At 47.6% G+C, this 17,798-nt stretch overlaps 2 protein-coding genes across 2 annotated transcripts in view; one reads left to right on the forward strand and one right to left on the reverse strand.

Moving 5' to 3' along the window:
- Nucleotides 1–17,798, forward strand: part of NLRP12 (NLR family pyrin domain containing 12) — a 726,895-nt gene that overhangs the window by 97,106 nt on the left and 611,991 nt on the right.
- On the reverse strand, nucleotides 1,746–8,307 carry LAIR1 (leukocyte associated immunoglobulin like receptor 1). Its single transcript, XM_065898960.1, has 10 exons — nucleotides 8,274–8,307; nucleotides 7,801–7,836; nucleotides 7,487–7,633; nucleotides 5,554–5,877; nucleotides 4,968–5,078; nucleotides 2,951–3,061; nucleotides 2,813–2,855; nucleotides 2,692–2,729; nucleotides 2,436–2,488; nucleotides 1,746–1,892 (listed from the first exon to the last, which is right to left on the reverse strand). Exons 1-10 carry the CDS (start codon nucleotides 8,305–8,307, stop codon nucleotides 1,746–1,748), a joined length of 1,044 nt encoding a protein of 347 aa, XP_065755032.1.

Consider the following 17,798-nt stretch of genomic DNA (forward strand, 5'->3'; position numbering starts at 1 on the left):
GGTTCTAGGGACACAAGAAATAGACTCTCAAACATTGATCATTTCACAAGCTAGTGGAAGAAGGAAACATTCCTGCAAGGAGGTACTTAGAATTCAGAGTGAGGCATTCAAGCCCAGAGGAGCCCACAAGCGGAGGTGGTGCTGAGGCCCGACACCCGCTCAGGTAGACAGAATAACAGCCCCAAAGATGTCCGCATCCGACGCCCTGGAGCCAACTGCTGTGTTACCTTAGGTGCAAAAAGGGTCTTTGCAGGTGTGATTGAGTTAAGGATCTCGAGGGGGGGGGATGAGCTTGTATGTTCCAGGTGGACCCAATGTAATCACCAGGGTCTTTGTAAGAGGGAGGAGGCAGGTGAGAGAGGGAAGGAGGTGCGACCACAGAAGCAGGGGTCCTAGTCAGAGGGAGGATTTGCAGAGGCTACAGTTCTCCTTGAAGGCAGAGGAAGGGGCCCCGAGCCAAAGAATGCAGACGGCCCCCAGACGCTGCTAAAGGTAAAGGAATGGGCTCTGCCCTGGAGGCTTCAGAAGGAGCGCAGCCCTGCTGACCCCTGATTTTAGCCCAGTTTAACATGTTAGCCTCTGAGCTCCTGAACTGTGTTGTTTGGTGCCCCATGTGAGGGGTTCGTTACAGCAGCAACTGCAAGCTTGTTGGGATGAACAGCCTCCAATCCCAAACCTGAAGGGCATTAGCCAGGTGACGGGTGAAGGTCAGATCAAGGACAGTGTCCTACAGCTGATGGGTCCTCTTGTGTTTGGAGAATGCATGGCGTCCAGTGGGGATGAACTGAAGTAGGGGTGGGAAATGGGGACCTGCACGTTCCTCTGGGTGGACCTAAAGCCCGAGGGACCCTCCGTGTGCAGTCGTGGTCTCATCAGCTCCCTCGCCCACTCCACACGTGTCCATGCGTGTGGGTGTGTGCATGTGTGTGTGTGTGCATGCGTGCATTCGTGGGCGTGCACATGGCAGGGGGGATGGGAACTGTATCAGGTGGGGCAGACCTGCGCCTTCACCCAGACAGAAGTCCCCTCAGACATCTCCCTCTCTCATCCCTGAGACACACTTGAATCAGAAAACACGGATGCCCTTTTTGTCGTTTCCCTCACTAAGTTTTGAGTGACTGTGGAGGCAGAGACTGAGACCTAGAACCTGTGTACCCCAGCACCACACGCAGGGCTGATGCAGTTGGGCCTGTGAGGACATTTATTGATGAACAAGGCAGAGCATGATCCAGAAAACAGGGTATCAGCAATGAGCTGCATAAGTATAGCCCAGAGTCAGGATCAACACCTGAACTCTAGGAAGGTTTGTACAGTCAGCTGAGAAAACAAAACAGATCTTTGGGGGCAGGGGAGGATTCACAGAACATATCTGGAATCAGCTGGGTGACTGTAGGACCATAGCTGGGTCTCTAGAAACAGCCAAGAGACTGCAGCTGGGTCTCTGGAAACAGCCAAGCACTATAGTTGGGTCTCTGGAAACAGCCAAGGGACCACAGCTGGGTCTCTGAAACAAGTGCTACACGTCCTCTCCAAGGAGCTAGTTGATTGTGGGCGGGGCCACATGGTGAATGAATCTCCTAGAAGTTGATTGGGGGTCTCAGGACTCCAGATCTTGGCAGCAGGAGAATTGACCGGATGACTTCAGGAAGGGCCGGTTCCACAGGGAAACCCTCCAAATGTCCACTGCAGGCTTTTGCAAGAGTGCCCTCCTGTGTCTTTAGTGCAGAGGCCAGGTGGGCCTGGGGTCAGTTTCTGGCAAGGGCTGCATACATGCTGGACTTGGCTGTGGGCTCTGTGGACAGTGGGGACACAGCTCTGCCCACCCTCTGTGTGAGGGCCGGGTGGTCCAGCTGGGCATATATCACCTCCTGGGGACCTCGTGCAGCAGCGGCCTGAAGAGAGAGACTCAGGGTGAGTATGGGTGGCTGAGGTGAGGGAGGGGCTGTGGGAGGGGAAGACTGGTCGCCAGACGCCAGGTGCCCCCGCACATCCCACCTCCTGAGTCGCCGTTGTGTAGTCCCCTCCCGCAGAGAAGCAGGGTTGGTCTGTGTGGCCAACAGAATATGGCAGAGTGAGGGCCACCTGCAGGGGAGGCCACAGAGGACAGTGTGCCTTCTGTTCCTCCCTCTTTGGGGTCCCTCCCGCCGGAGGAGGCCGGCCGCCATGGAGAAGCCCGTGTGGTGGGGAAATGGGGCTCCTCCCCACAGCCAGGGGACTGAGCCATCGTGGAAGTGGATCTTCCAGCCTCAGTTGAGCCTCCGATGAATGCAGCCCTGGTTGGCATCTTGACAGCGACATCGGGACAGACCATGAGCCACCACCGCCCAGCTGGTCCGATTCCTAATTCCTGGCCCAGGAAACTGAGATGATTTTGTTAAGCTGCTAATTTCAGCGGCTTTGGTACCCAGCAGGAGGTGACCAATGCAAGCACTTACTGAGGTGTCCACTTCCCCACTCTTCTCAGGAAGTCTGTCGACAGTGGCCAGATCTGGCAGGGAGAGGACAAGGGGTCAGTTCTCTGGGGTGGACCTTAGGAGGCAAATACGTCTGACCTCACAGCTTCATATTTGGCCTCCCACCCCATCTGGAACATTCTAGAATGCTCCCGAACGCCCCCTACCACATTGCTTCCTGATGGCACTGAATCCCCACTTCCCCGCTCCCAGACCTGTCCCCCATCCTTGTCTTTACCTGGTGTCCCATCTGCGACGTCATCAGCTAGGCTGAGCCTGAGGGGAAAGAACACGTGAGCCCTCGGGGCTGCCTGGGGGCAGGGGGTTGGGGGCCCGGGGGTCACTCCCAGGAGCCTCACCTCTCCTGGGGCCTCTGCTCCTCACCTTTGCTTCTTGGGGGCCCTGGGGACAGTCGGGTGTGAATTCAGAAGAGAAGCCTTCTTCCCAGCACCCCAAACAGCCCGCCCGGGTCACCCCACCCTGTCCCTGAGACCTACCCCGTTTTCTCTCGTGCCGACGATGGAGGAGGAAAAGGCCCAGGAGAAGGAGACAAAGGAGAAAGGCCACAGGGACCCCAATGAGAATATAAAGATGCTCTGTCGGCAGGCCTGCGGGAGGTGGGAGGGTGGAATCCGATTACCAGCAGCATGCGTTTATCGAGCACCGGCAGCGTGCCCATCGCGCGCTGGGCGCTTGTCGTGTCCCCACTTACACGTGAATCTCTCATGCCCAATAGTCCTGTGACATGATCTCCACTTTACAAAACCGGGTCTGAGCGCTGGAGTCCTCTGTCCATAGGGCACTGGTCAAGCTGGGATATGACTGGCACCAAAGCCCCTTCTTTCCCCCTTTCCCCAAAGAGCACCACCGGGCTCGTGCTTCTGCGTCCCCCTCGCCCATCAGGACGGTCATTGTCCTGCGGATGCGTCTGTGTCTCCGAGGAGTGAGGAGGGTCTTGGTCAGAGGCCTGATCTGGACAGAGAAGCTTCTGAGTCCCCCATCCCCACCTCCAAGGGGTCTCCTCCCCGGACCCCGACCTGCTCCCTCTAGAACAGCCCCATGGACCTTTCTGTGAGGATGGTAACCACCACGGTAGTCACGCCGGGACAATTTTCACTGAAATTTAGGTTAACGAAACTTAAAAGTCAGATCGCCATTTGCACTAGCCACTGCGCTACCCCTGGCTAATGACACCCTCCCGGGATGACGCAGATATACAGCATCTCCTTCCTGCAGGAGGTTGCGTGGGACAGCGCTGCTCTCTGTGCTTTGTGCACCTTTACAGAGACGATAACCCAGTAGGAATCGAGAGCGGGAACCTCTGCCTGCTCACCTCCTTCTGGGTTCCCACCCCAAACACAAGAATCCCCATCTCTGATCTCTTCTGTTTTTCGCAGCAATCCCTGATGGGGCGGAAATGCTCTTCTGTGAGTGAAGAAGCCAAGACCCGATGTCCTCGAGCTGCCTGAAGCCCAGCCTTTAGCAGGTGAGAGGTTGCAGCGCCCGCCACGAGCTGCACTCCACGCATGCGCCTTTTGTCCATCACCTCCTTTACATCTCCTAAGTGCGGTGCTCAGCGTGGCTCATTTTACAGGTGGTCCAACTGAGATCTTGGGGGCTGGTACACCCACAAGGTCGGAGCGCTTCATGCCCTCTTCTGGTCAGCGCCCCCTCCCTCCCACTGCTCCAGAGGTTGAGTCCTCAACATCCTTTAAAACAGAAAATTTCATTTCTTGGAGCATCCCTTCCTCAACACTGTGTCCTTGGTCCAGGATCCACGACCCCATCCTGCGTTTTAACGCCATTGCTGCTTGAGCTTCCCCTGATGACATTTACTACGATTTAGAATAGCATATATGTTATACACGTACAAATAATATATAGCAATATGTTTACATCTATAATGTATATTACATATTATATAAATATGCTTAATGCTTAAATAGTAAATATAAATATGTTTTAAAGTATGTGTTTTTAACTTACATATGTATAATTTAATTTATATGAATAATTTAAATTATACATAATTATTCTATACATAAAAATTATATCGATTATACATATTTAATATATATTATGGTACACATTTTAATATTTACATATACAGATTATAGTAATACATAATACTTGATAACATAATATGTAACACACATTACTCATGTAACAATATAGTAATGTATATTATATTGTATTATATATTTAATAGCGTAACTGTATTCTAATTTACTTAAATTATAGATCTGAAATTTTACATTGTAAGTTATATGTTTATATTTTTATATGCCCATATATACTTATATACATCCCTATTATTCATGCTAATGAATTCTCCCGCTAAAGTTTGGGAAGCCAGGGACCCTTTCTCCTCATTCACCATGTGCGTCAGTCCCACGGCAGGAGGGTGTCTGGTGCACACGAGGTGAGAAGAAAATATTTCCTCGGTATTAATAAGATTAGCACTTCTCCAGCTTGTCCCATTTGGCAGCATATTTAAGCGGGTGTCCTGTGTACGTGAACTCCTGTGTCCAGAAAGCAGCACGGTGGGGTCGGTGCCCCAGGAGGGTGTGGAGGGGGTCAAAGTGTCCCCAATGGGCGCTGACTCCAGGACATCCTGGGGGCTGACTGCACACAGGGACAGGGACGGCCTCATCCCAGAGGTCCCCCAAAGCACCATCCAGCCCTGGTCAGGGGTCTAGGACCATGTGATGTGCCCGATGGAGGGTGGGCCACACCACAGGGGACACATGGCCTAGGGGGCCCACAGATTCTTACCCAGTGGAAAGGACAGTCAACACCATCTGAGGGAAAAGACACAGGTTCCCTTGAAGGGGTCTGTCCTCACCCCATCTCTGGAAGCGCACCCCCCGCCAGCCCAGCAGGGACAGCTCTGTGCCCACCCTGATGCTGGGGCTGAGTGCCCAGGTCACCGTGGTGTCCAGGTGAGACCAGGCTCCAGGGACCTGAGCCAGGTGTGAAGGCAGAGAGATGTATGTGCAGAGGGAAGAGGGAACCAGAGGGCTTGGGGGTCAGGAGGGGGCAGGGGAGCCTGTGGACGGAGGACACAGCTGGGGACAGGGTCCAGGGACCTGGGGCAAACCTGAGGGCAGAGCAGAGACCTCCTCACCTGTCACCACCAGCTCCAGGGGCTCACTGGGCTCAGACCAGTGACCACCTTTTCGATAGAGGCACTGATAATGCTGGGCAGTGTCTCCACTCACAGCGGTGATGCCGAATCTGGCCTCTGTCTCGTGTGGACCAATTTGAGACACAGTTTTCTCATCCTTGAAGTCACTCCTATCTTCCTTCCTCTCCAGACGGAATTCCTCAGCCCCAGCAGGGCCCCTGCACACAATGGTCACAGGCCACCCCTGGGGGCTTACAGAGTCGGGCTCAGCCCTGGTGGAGCGACTGGGCAGGGTCCCTGGGATGGGTAAGAGCACAGTCTCAGCATCCATTACGTGAGAATCGTCACATCAGATAATTCACTCATTTTTGTTGCTCAATTCAGTACTTTTTTTCTTTTAAACTTGCAAAGTTGTGCAACCATCACCACAATACAATTTTTTTTTGGCTGTACTGCATGTGGGATCTTCGTTCCCCAACCAGGGATCAAACCCACACCCCCTGCATTGGAAGCATTCAGTCTTGACCACTGGACCACCAGGGAAGTCCCACAATCCAATTTTAGACCATTTCCATCATCCTCCCCCAAAAGACACCCCCACGTCCATTCTATGAGCATATAAATTCCCATCACTGCGGAGTGATTTTCCCCACTTGACTTAAGGACCCTGAGACTTGGTCACGTCTTGCTCAGGGTGACACGGGAGGTGTCAGAGCAGGCTGGGCCCCCGGGAATGTCTGCTGCAGGGGGCGGCTCCCTCCCTGCCCACGGCCACTCTAGGGGGACAGATAGCTGGGAGGGTGGCACAGGATGGGAATGACCGGGTCATTCCTGGGACAAGGAAAGCAGGGGTCTCGGTCGGTAGGAATGATCTGGGCTGGTCTGAAGGACAGCTGCCAGTCCCAGGTGGGATTGTGTGGGGTGAGGGACGCAGTCTGCAGAGCGGCAGTGGAGGTGTGTGTGTGTGTGTGTGTGTGTGTGTGTGTGTGTGTGTGTGTGTGTGTGTGTAGGAGCTGGAGCACAGCTCTGGTCCCACATTCCCCAGCAGATGAGGATCCCTGTGTCCAGTGTAAGTTCCCTGTGCAGAAATCATCCCTGGGTTTTCTCTGTATTTTTACCTTCGTCTCAGCTCATTTCCATTTCCTTGTTACTGAGGCTCTGGAAACTCCAAATGTCTAAACTAGGCTGGGGGCAGGCGGAAGAGCGGGTTTGTAGCCCTGAAACAGGAAGCTGGCCTCACATTCAGCAAAATCCCACAGAGGCAGGGGGCTGGCAGAGGTCACTCGTTCGCTCTTTCTTTCTTTTGACCACACCTTAGCTCTCATCTATCTGTTTACTGATGCCTCCATGTACCACTGGTTCCACAAATATGAGAAACACCCAGGATGCCTGCCCTCTTGGGGCTGAAAGTCTAGAGAGAGGATAGCCATTGACAAATAATTGTGCAAATCCACGGGTACAAACGGTGATACCTGCCCTCGGGGTGAGTGTGGGAGTCTCAGGGGCAGACAGGAGGCAGAGCTGCTGTCCTCTGGGAGGTCCGAGGGAAGAGATATCTGAGCTAAGATCTGAGGTCAGAGATGAATTCCCCAGGCCGAGGGACAGGGGACACCGGGCATTCAGGGTGGTGCGGAGGTCTGGAGCTGAGTGGGAAGATGGCATTTAGAAAGGGAAAGAAAACCAAGGTAACTGAGATAAGTGGGCCAGACAGCATTGGGACAGACAGATCCAGACCAAAGAGAGATGCGTGGGTCTCAGTCTGTCTGAAGGTAAACTGTGAGAGGACTCGAAGGAAGATTACGGTTTTCCTGAAGATAAATTATATACCATATAGATATTTAAAGTTTTTAAGTAAAACTTTTAAATGATCATTTAAAACCACATCACTGTGTGATACAGTCCGTACGGGAGGATGGAGACGGTGGGATTGAGGACGATTCTGAGTCTGCCCTTGGCGAGGTCATGTTCTCTGCCCAGGGGCTGCCGAGGGAGATCTGGGCTTGTGCGGGGAGAGCTCGTGGGTTCAGCCTGGTCTGTATGATCTGAATCGTCCCTGGGGGCCATCAAGAGCAGAGGGGGAGAACGCGGGAGAGACCTGGGCGAGGGTTTTACATTGGGGGTTGTTTGCAATTCGAGGTGTATGTCAGGGCCCCCAGGATCGGTTCCACTCTCACCTACATCTGCCTGCGGGGTGCAGAGGGGATTGGGGAGAAGACTCACCCGCCTGTGTGTGCATCGTGTGACCCAGACAGAGCACTGGAAGAGAAGTTCTAGTGAGAAAGACGCCCACTGTACGGTTTCCTCATGGGGCTGCAGTCAAGCGGGGGCCTTGAGGAGCCAGCGGGGTAGGGGGTGGTCATCGTCCCATACTTTCCCGACACCCCGGTCAACATTGCATCTGAGTACGAGCCCCCTCCTTGCTCTGAAATAGTCTCAAGACAAACCCCCAACCCCTCTTCCGAGCAGGTGTTCCTCCCTGCCCCCCAGCCCTTCTCAGTCTGAACTCAACCCCGTACCCAGGCACCATTTCCAGCCCTGAACCTTCCATGGTTAAGACTTAGGTCTTGGCCAGAGCTGAGGGGGACCACTTTGCCCCGCTAGGGCCCCAGCGTCTTCTGGGCTGGAGTCGGGACGGAGCTGGGAAGCAGAGCCCCTCTGCCCCTGGATTCCTACCCCTCCATTCCAGGACTCACCCAGGCCCAGGAGGTTGGTGGGATGGGGAGACATGGCCCAGACCCTGCCCCCGGCACCGTCCTGGAGTTTGTGAATGAAGGAGAGAGCCTGTAGGCGACACGAGAGGAGAGGATGTGGTGGCCAGGGCCCCTTTCTGGGGTTTCTACATCAACGGCCGCACACAAAGGGGAAGAGCTCTCTCTCCCCTCCCATCCACGCTTCCCACTGACGAGACAGAGGTGGGGCCTGGCTTCCAAAAGTTGTTTGTTCCCCCTGTGCCCTGAACTCATCTCTGGACGCACCCCTTGAGGTGGGAGCCTCCTTCTCGATCTGTGGGGCGAGCAGAACACGGATTTGTGCGGCAAACTGACTGGACTGTTGGTCCCAGCTCCACACGATAGCCATCTGTTCTTGGGCAGAGAGTTACACCACTTTACGCCACCATTTCCTTGTGTTTAAAATGGGAAGCCCCAAGTCCCCCTCCAGGTATTTAATATTACAATATATGTTACATTCCCAGCAAGGTATTGAGCTCATTAAAAATATCTCACTAACATGGGTTCTCTGCCTATCTTCCCAAAGTGGCATGGGAACCAGGGAAAGGGAGGCTGGGCCATCAGCACATGCAAAATCCTAAAGGGATTGGATGATCAGGAGACAGACCTTGGGAGCTGGCCCTGGGCTTGGGATCAGGTGGGGCACCCAGCTGGGTGCTGAAATAAAGAGTAGGACCAGGGATGGGGAGGGCGTTTGTGCACACGGAGCCCAGTAGGACAGGAGCCCCATCATGGAATCTCACGTCCACTGCCCCTGAGGCCAGGCAAGAGCTGCTTCTCCCAGGGGGTAGCTGTGCCAGACATTGATGTCTACACAGCAGCCGATGCTCACTTTTTCCTTATTAACAGAAACCTAGTTCTGTTTGAGTGGCTATGTTCCAACCCTGGAGCTGAGGGATGGGGGGAGTGCAGAGGATAAAATTTGGATTAAGGCAATCCAGCAATCCCATTTGCAGTGATTGGTCCAGAGGGGGCACATGAGCATGTATGGCCAATGATACTTAAAGCAGGATATATCAGGGTTTCTGGGAATCATATTTGTCTCTTAATAACAGAGAGTCTCATAAGACTTTTGCCTCCTTTTCTCCTGTCCATGGGCAGCTATATCATGATGATGTGATATCTGGAGCTGCAGCAGCCATCTTGCAACCATGAGGCAACAAGCTTGACTACAATAGCAGAAATACTGAACAAACTGAGGGGAAAGAATACAAGATCCAGGGTTCATAGAAGGTCCCCAAATGCTGAACCAGCCCTGGGACTGCCTATCCCTGGAATTCTTAACAAGTAAACAATAAATATACTAGATTTTCTGTCAAAATTTCAGACTAAATCTGTGGACCATGCTCCATTTTAAAATAATAATTATTTTAAAAACTAAAATTGCTTAATAGACTATTTTAAAGGTCTTCTTAAATGCCTCAAAGAAATGAACACTAAGTGAAGGCTATGTAGTCAAAAATTAAAGGAAGACAAGATTCCCCAGAGTCAAGTTGAAGGCTGAACATGGCTCTCACCTTGACAGTGATGCATTAAGTTTTATTTTCATGGCCTTGCAGATGGTAGAGACTAAAGGATAAAGTCCAGGGGTCACCCTCGTTGATTAACACCAGCCAGCCCTATGTATCCGTGTTTTTCTGGTCTCTCTCTCTCTCTCTCTCTCTCATCTTCATTAGTGGCTTTTATCAGGTTTATTGAAGGATAATTTGCAGACAACCAACTGCATCCATTAAATACGTGCAATTCAACGAGCTCTGGTAGTTGTGAAACCACCATCATAGTCAAGATTTCCATCACCACCAAGATTCCTTGTTCCCTTTGTGAAAATAAGCAAAGTAACCTCATTTAAAATGGAGCCGGGAAGCCCTGAAAGGGGAACTCGCAGGCATGTAGCACTTGGTGCAGCCTGCACTCCCAGTAGGGAGAAGGAAGACGAGAATTCTTTAGACAAGGGAGGACATTAATTACATGGGAATTTCATCCCCTGCTTTAAGAAAAAGAAGGAAGATCCTTCCGTGCCCCAGCAACAGTGCTCTAACCACTGCTTCCAGCCAATGAGAAAATGTCAAACGTCTAACTCTTGTTCTTCAGTGAATTTCTGTTCAAAACCATCCTTCCCCGTTTCCTCCTAAAACCCGATAAGAGGTGACCTCCCTTTTATCTCTTTAGACTTGCCTGTGATCCACCATAGCTGGCCTGTCCCAAATAGCAATTTTCTGCGATTCCCGAATAAACCATTTTGCTGCTAAGGAAACTGGCTATTTTATTTTTATGGTCGATACTCTTTGGTCCCAGGTGATCACTGCCAACCAAAGAATGTCACTTTCTATCTGGCCCTACAAGGATTGAGTCATTCGTCACTGGAGTTACTCACTTTCGACACACCCTGAAGGGTGTTCAAGGCAGGGATCTGGAATGAGGCACTCTGTGCTCTGGGAAAGCTGGCAGAACAGGCCTTCAGGGAGTTAGATGTTTTCAGGAGAAGATTTTATGAACCCAATTTCTTGCATCTTCTCGTACTTAGAAAAGCACTAAAGTCATTAACTAAGGTATCTGTTCCTCGTGAGTAGCAGCAACTTTCTACGTAGATGTGTGCTTGATGGCATGGACGCCTTCTCCAAAATCACATAGATGCTGATGTCGGAGCAGTTCCTCAGAGCTCTCTGAGAGGCTGTCTGGTGGGCCACAGTCCTCAGTATGTCCCCAGATAAAACAGAACCCCACAGCTCTCACTGTGCATTTTGTGCATTTTGATTGCAGTCAACACCATTGATCCTTCTTTTCTTTTTGGAAAATATGTATCTGCTAACATTTTTTTATTGAAGTCTAGTTGATTTACAATATTGTGTTAGTTTCAGGCATACAGCAAAGTGATTTGGTTTTATATATATATATATATATATATATATATATATATGGAAAAAGAATACGTGGGTGTTACTCACGTCTTCTTTTTTTTCAATTCTCTTCCACTATAGGTTATTATTAGACTTCCCTGTGCCATACAGCAAATCCTTGTTTATCTATTTAATGTATGGTAGTGTGTATCTGTTAATCCCATACTTCTAATTTATCCCTCCCCTCCCTTTGCCTTTGGTAACCATAAGTTTGTTTTCTATGTCTGTGAATCTGTTTCTGTTTTGTAAATAAGTTCATTTGTACTGTATTTTAGATTCCACATGTAAGTGATATAATATTTGTCTTTTTCTGTCTGACTTCACTTAGTATGATAATCTCTAGATCCATCTAAGTTGCTGCAAATGGCATTATTTCATGCTTTTTTATGACTGGGTAATATTCCATTGCATATATGTACCACATCTTCTTTACTATTCATCTGTCATGGACTCTTAGGTTACTTCCCTATCTTGGCTATTGGGAATAGTGCTTCAGTGAACATTGGGGTGCATGTATCTTTTCAAATTAGAGTTTTCATCTTTTCCAGATATATGCCCAGTAGTGGGATTGCTGGGTCATACGGTAGTTCTATTTTTAGTTTTTTAAGGAACCTCCATACTGTTCTCCATAGTGACTGCACCAATTTACATTCCCACCAACAGTGTAGGAGGGTTCCCTTTTCTTCACACCCTCTCCAGCATTTATTATTCATAGATTTTTTGATGATAGCCATTCTTTTCTTTCTTTCTTTCTTTCTTTCTTTCTTTCTTTCTTTCTTTCTTTTTTAACATCTTTATTGGAGTATAATTACTTTACAATATTGTGTTAGTTTCTGCTGTATAACAAAGTGAATCAGCTATACATATACATATATCCCCGTATCTCCTCCCTCTTGCGTCTCCCTGCCACCCTCCCTATCCCACCCCTCTAGGTGGTCACAAAGCACCGAGCTGATCTCCCTGTGCTATGTGGCTGCTTCCCACTAGCTATCTGTTTTACATTTGGTAGTGTATATATGTCCGTGCTACTCTCTCCCTTCATCCCAGCTTACCCTTCCCCCTCCCCGTATCCTCAAGTCCATTCTCTACGTCTGCATCTTTATTCCTGTCCTATCCCTAGGTTCTTCAGAACCATTTTTATTTTTAGATTCCATATATATGTGTGATGACAGCCATTCTGACAGGTGATACCTCATTGTAGTTTTGAGTTACATTTCTCTAATAATTAGCGATGTTCAATATCTTTTCATGTGCCTGTTGGCCATCTTTATGTCTTCTTTGGAGAAATGTTTGTTTAGATCTTTGCTAACTTATTTTTTAAACAAACCTACCTTGTCATAATTTTAGATTTGCAGAAAAGTTGCAAAGACACAGAAAAATCCCATATGCCCTTCACCCAGTTTCCCCTAATGTTAATGTTTCGCATAACCATAGTACATCTGTCAAAAACAAGCAATTAACATTGATTCAATCATTAACTAGTACAGACTTTATTTGGAATTAATCCGTTTTTTCACTAATGTTCTTTTCCTGTGCAAGGATCCAATTCAGAGTAACATTTGGATTTAGTTCTCGCTGTTTTAAATACAGAGAAGAGTTTCTGTTTTCCTCGTTGGATCCTAATTACTATTCCCATCGTACCTGAAGGGCGTATGCAAGGAGGATATGGGGACAGGCTGACTACTTAGGAAAAGAATGGCTAAAAGAATTAACATCTACAGGGACTTTCCTGGTGGCGCAGTGGTTAAGAATCCGCCTGCCAATTCAGGGGACGGGGGTTCAAGCCCTGGTCCGGGAAGATCTCACATGCCATGGAGCAACTAAGTCTGTGCGCCACAACTTCTGAGCCTGCGTTCTAGAGCTAGCGAACCACAACTACTGAAGCCTGTGTACCTAGAACCCGTGCTTCACAACAGGAGAAGCCACCGCAATGAGACGCCTGTGCACCGCAACAAAGAGTAGCCCCCGCTCACCGCAACTAGAGAAAGCCCGCGTGTAGCAACAAAGACCCAACGCAGCCAAAAATAAATAAATATATATATATATATATATATATATATGCTCAAGAATTAGTATCTACAGCTTCCTCCTAGGCCAGCAGGTCCATCAGGGCAGTTACTCTGGTTTTTTCTTTCCGGAAGTTGATGTGGAGCTGTCATCCCTCACTATTCACAGTAAGGCCCCCAACCTTTGCATCCTTCTGACACATGAATCTCCAACTGGAGAACATTCATGCCCAAGGCTCAATACAGGTCAAAATGATTTTTGAAATCAAATACAGAGTAAATGTGTGCTAATGTTCTATTAATTCATTAACGATGGAAGGGGAATCAAGATCCCACATGCGGGCTTCCCTGGTGGCGCAGCGGTTGAGAGTCCCGCCTGCCGATGCAGGGGACGTGGGCTCGTGCCCCGGTCCGGGAAGATCCCACATGCCGTGCGGCGCGGCCCCCCCCCAAAAAAATTGAGCACTCTCATGTTTTCCGGTAACTTCTCTCCAAAGGTAATGCCTACGCTAACTTCTAACAGCATGGGTTAAATTTGCTTGTTCTGGTTCTTTACGTCAACATGAAACTTCTCTGCGCTCTGTGTGTGTGTGTGTGTGTGGCTTCTTCTGTTCAACCAGATGTTTGTAAGATTTGTCCATAATAATGCAGGGAGCTGTAGACCTTCAGCTGTGGTTGCTCTGGAGAATTCTACTGCGTGAATCACCACAACGAGTATATCCGTCCTAGTGTAAACAGGCATTTGCTTAGCTTCTAGTTTAGGTTATGATGGAGAGTGCTGCTTTGAATTTCTTAATACATGTGAAGTGATGAACATATATGTGCATTTTTCGTTGGAATAAACCTACAAGTGTAACTGCTGTGTGTTGTGCTATGCGTTTATTCAACTTTAGTAGGTACTGCTGAACGTTTTTCAAAGTGATTGTATTAACTTAACCAATACGGATTAATTAATTAATCTGAGTGTCTCGTCATTCCACATCCTCACCAACCCCTCCAGTTTTGCATCTTTTTATTTTAGCCACGCTGTGATGGGTGGTGGTACCTTTGTGGTTTTACTTTGCGTTTCTCTGATGACTATGGTTTTTGGTCATTTGAATATTCGTTTTATTTTTGTGAAATGTCTATTTGAGTCATTTTCTCATTTCAGAAAATTGGGTTGACTTTTTTACTAAACCATAGGAAGCTTTCTCTTTTTTTTTATTATGCATGTGAGTCCTTTATCAGATATGTTCATTGTGATTATTCCTGGTCTAGCTGGAGTTCACTTTCTTATTGGGGCATTTTGAAGAATAGAATTTCTGAGTCTTATTGTAGTCCAGTTTATCTAATTTTTATTTTATATTTAGTGCCGCTGCAAAATGCGAAGAAGCTTCCTGTGTATTCCTCTCAGAACTATATATGTACTTTCTGTTTTGTGGTGGTTTTTTTTTTTGCGGTACGCGGGCCTCTCACTGTCGTGGCCTCTCCCGTTGCGGAGCACAGGCTCCGGACGCGCAGGCTCAGCGGCCACGGCTCACGGGCTCAGCCGCTCCGCGGCATGCGGGATCCTCCCAGACCGGGGCACGAGCCCGTGTCCTCTGCATCGGCAGGCGGACTCTCAACCTCTGCGCCACCAGGGAAGCCCTATATGTACTTTCTAGATTTAGATCTTCAGTCCTTGGGAAATAATGGTGTGTGTGTATGTTGTGTGCTAAGAGTCCACAAACATTTTTCATGTGGAAATCCGATTGATACAAGCACAATTTATTCTCATGGAGCTCCTGGATATCCTGTGTCATATAGCAGGAGACTGAACGCATCTGCTACCAGCCTTTCTGTTCTGTTCCAACGTTTAGTTCGTGTATCTGTGCAGCCATATCACACGGATCCAGACACTCTAGCTTCATGACACCTAGGAGTGTGCGTCTTCCAGCTTTGTTTTTCTTTTTCAAGATATCATTGAATAATTTTGGCCCTCGGTATGTCTAAGAAAAAAAAACTCCCTGGGTTTTATACATACCTAGCAGTTCGTATCTGCTAATCTCAAACTCCTAATTTGTCCCTCTCCCCACCCGTTCCCCTTTGGTAACCAGAAGTTTGTTTTTGTCTGTGAGTCTGTTTCTGTTTTGTAAATAAGTTCATTTGTATCATTTTTTAGATTCTACATGTAGGTGGTATCATATGCTATTTGTCTTTCTATGTCTGACTTATTTCATTTAGTATGACGATCTCTAGGTCCATCCATGTTGCTGCAAATGGCATTATTTCATGCTGTTTTATGGCTGAGTAGTATTCCATTGTATATATGTACCACATCTTCTTTATCCATTCCTCTGTCAATGGACATTTAGGTTGCTTCCATATCTTGGCTATTGTGAATAGCGCTGCTATGAACACAGGGGTGCATGCATCTTTTTGAATTAGAGTTTTCATCTTTTCCAGATACATGCCCAGGAGTGGGATTGCTGGATCATACGGTAACTCTGTTTTAGTTTTCCCCTGGGTTTTGATTGAAATTTCATCAAATCCACAGACTCCTTTTGGGACTATCCACATCTTTACAATATTGAGTCTTTCTATGCTCTATTTAAAATTTAGGACTTCAGGGTTTCTCTCAATATGTTTTGTAGTTCAGTGTGGTGGTCTTACACATCCTTTCTTAGATTTATTGCTTTAATTACATGTTTTTAGATTATTGTGTATGTCATCGGTTTTTTAAAATTTTATTTCTAACCCCCCTTTGTTTTTTCTTTTTGCTGTTATGAAGAAACATGGTTGGGTTTTTGTGGACCTTCTATATAACAGCCTTGCAAAATTCATTTATTAATTTTGATAGTTTGTATAGTCTCTTGGATTTTTTATATATACAACAGTATATTCTCTTTTCAGTGACAGTTTGTATTACTTTGTTTCCAATACTTATGGCTTTCATCCCTTTTTCTTGCTTTTTTGTACTGGCTAGAATCGCCAATGAATATAAATGATGACATCAAGATTTCACCGTTTAATATGATGCTTTTTGTAGGGCTACTTACATCTTCTTTACCAGATTAAGAAATTTCCTATTTTACGGTAGTTTGTATTTTTTTGTTCTGTTTTGTTTCCTTTACCGTGAATGGCCATTTAATTTTCTTAAATGTGTTCTGCATCTGTCATATGTTCTGCATATAATTTACCTCTGTCAATGAGGAAAGTTATAGTGATGTGGTTTTTTTATTTTATGGGTTTTTTTTGGCTGTGTTGGGTCTTCATTGCTGCGCCTGGGCTTTCTCTAGTTGTGGCGAGCGGGGGCTACTCTTCGTTGCAGTGCACAGGCTTCTCATTGTGGTGGCTTCTCTTGTTGTGGAGCATGGGCTCTAGGCACGTGGGCTTCAGTAGTTGTAGCATGCGGTCTCAGTAGTTGTGACGCACGGGCTTAGTTGCTCTGCGGCACGTGGGATCTTCCCGGACCAGAGCTCGAACCCTTGTCCCCTGAATTGGCAGGAGGATTCTTAATCACTGTGTGCCACCAGGGAAGTCCCTATTGATGTTTTGGGGTTGTTTTGGCGGTACGCGGGCCTCTCACCGTTGTGGCCTCTCCCGTTGCGGAGCACAGGCTCCGGACGCGCAGGCTCAGCGGCCACGGCTCACGGGCTCAGCCGCTCCGCGGCATGTGGGATCTTCCCAGACCGGGGCACGAACCCGCGTCCCCTGCATCGGCAGGCGGACTCTCAACCACTGCGCCACCAGGGAAGCCCCCCCTGATGTGTTTTTAAATGTTAAGTCATTCTGCATACAAGGTGTAAATCCCACTTGGTTATAAAATAGTATTGTTATTGTATAACTATATTATTTACTCATTTTTATTAAGGATTCTTGACAAGACTAGTTTGTAATATTTTATCACGTAATATCCTTAGTTGGGCTTTGAAATCAAGACTTTGCTCGAATTCCAAAATGGGATATAGAAAACAGAAGAAAAATTTTTTTTCCTCAAAACATTAAAAATAGAACTACCATATGACCCAGCAATCCCACTTTTGAGTATATATCTAAAGGAAATGAAAACAGAATCTCTAAGAGATTTCTGAATTCCCATGTTCACTGCAGCGTTATTCATAATAGCCAAGATATGGAAGCAACCTAAGTGTCACTCAACAGATGAATGGTTAAAGAAGATGTGGTATATTTATAAGTGGAATATTATTCAGCCGTGAGAAAAAAGGAAAGACAAATGCTGTACGATCTCACTTCTATAGGACATCTAAAAAAAGCCGACTCGTAGAAATAGAGGGTAGAATGATTGTTTTTTAAGGGCTGGGGTGGGGAAAATGGGGATACGCTGGCCAAAGGGTACCAGCTTGCAGTTGTAAGATGAAGAAGTTCTGGGGATCTAATATATAGCATGGGAGTTAGAGACAACAATACCGTCCTGTAGACTTCAAAGTTGCTAAGAGACTAGATCTTGTTCTCGGCACAAAGAAAAAGAGAAATGGCAACTGTGTGATGGGATGGATGTGTCAGCTAATGCCACAGTGGTAATCAAGGTGCAATATTTAAATGTATCAAATCAATATACTGTACACCTTACACGTAAACAATGTTATATGTCATTATGTCTCAAT

This window comes from Phocoena phocoena, chromosome 20, assembly GCF_963924675.1.
Source record: "Phocoena phocoena chromosome 20, mPhoPho1.1, whole genome shotgun sequence".
Classification (NCBI taxonomy): Eukaryota; Metazoa; Chordata; class Mammalia; order Artiodactyla; family Phocoenidae; genus Phocoena; species Phocoena phocoena.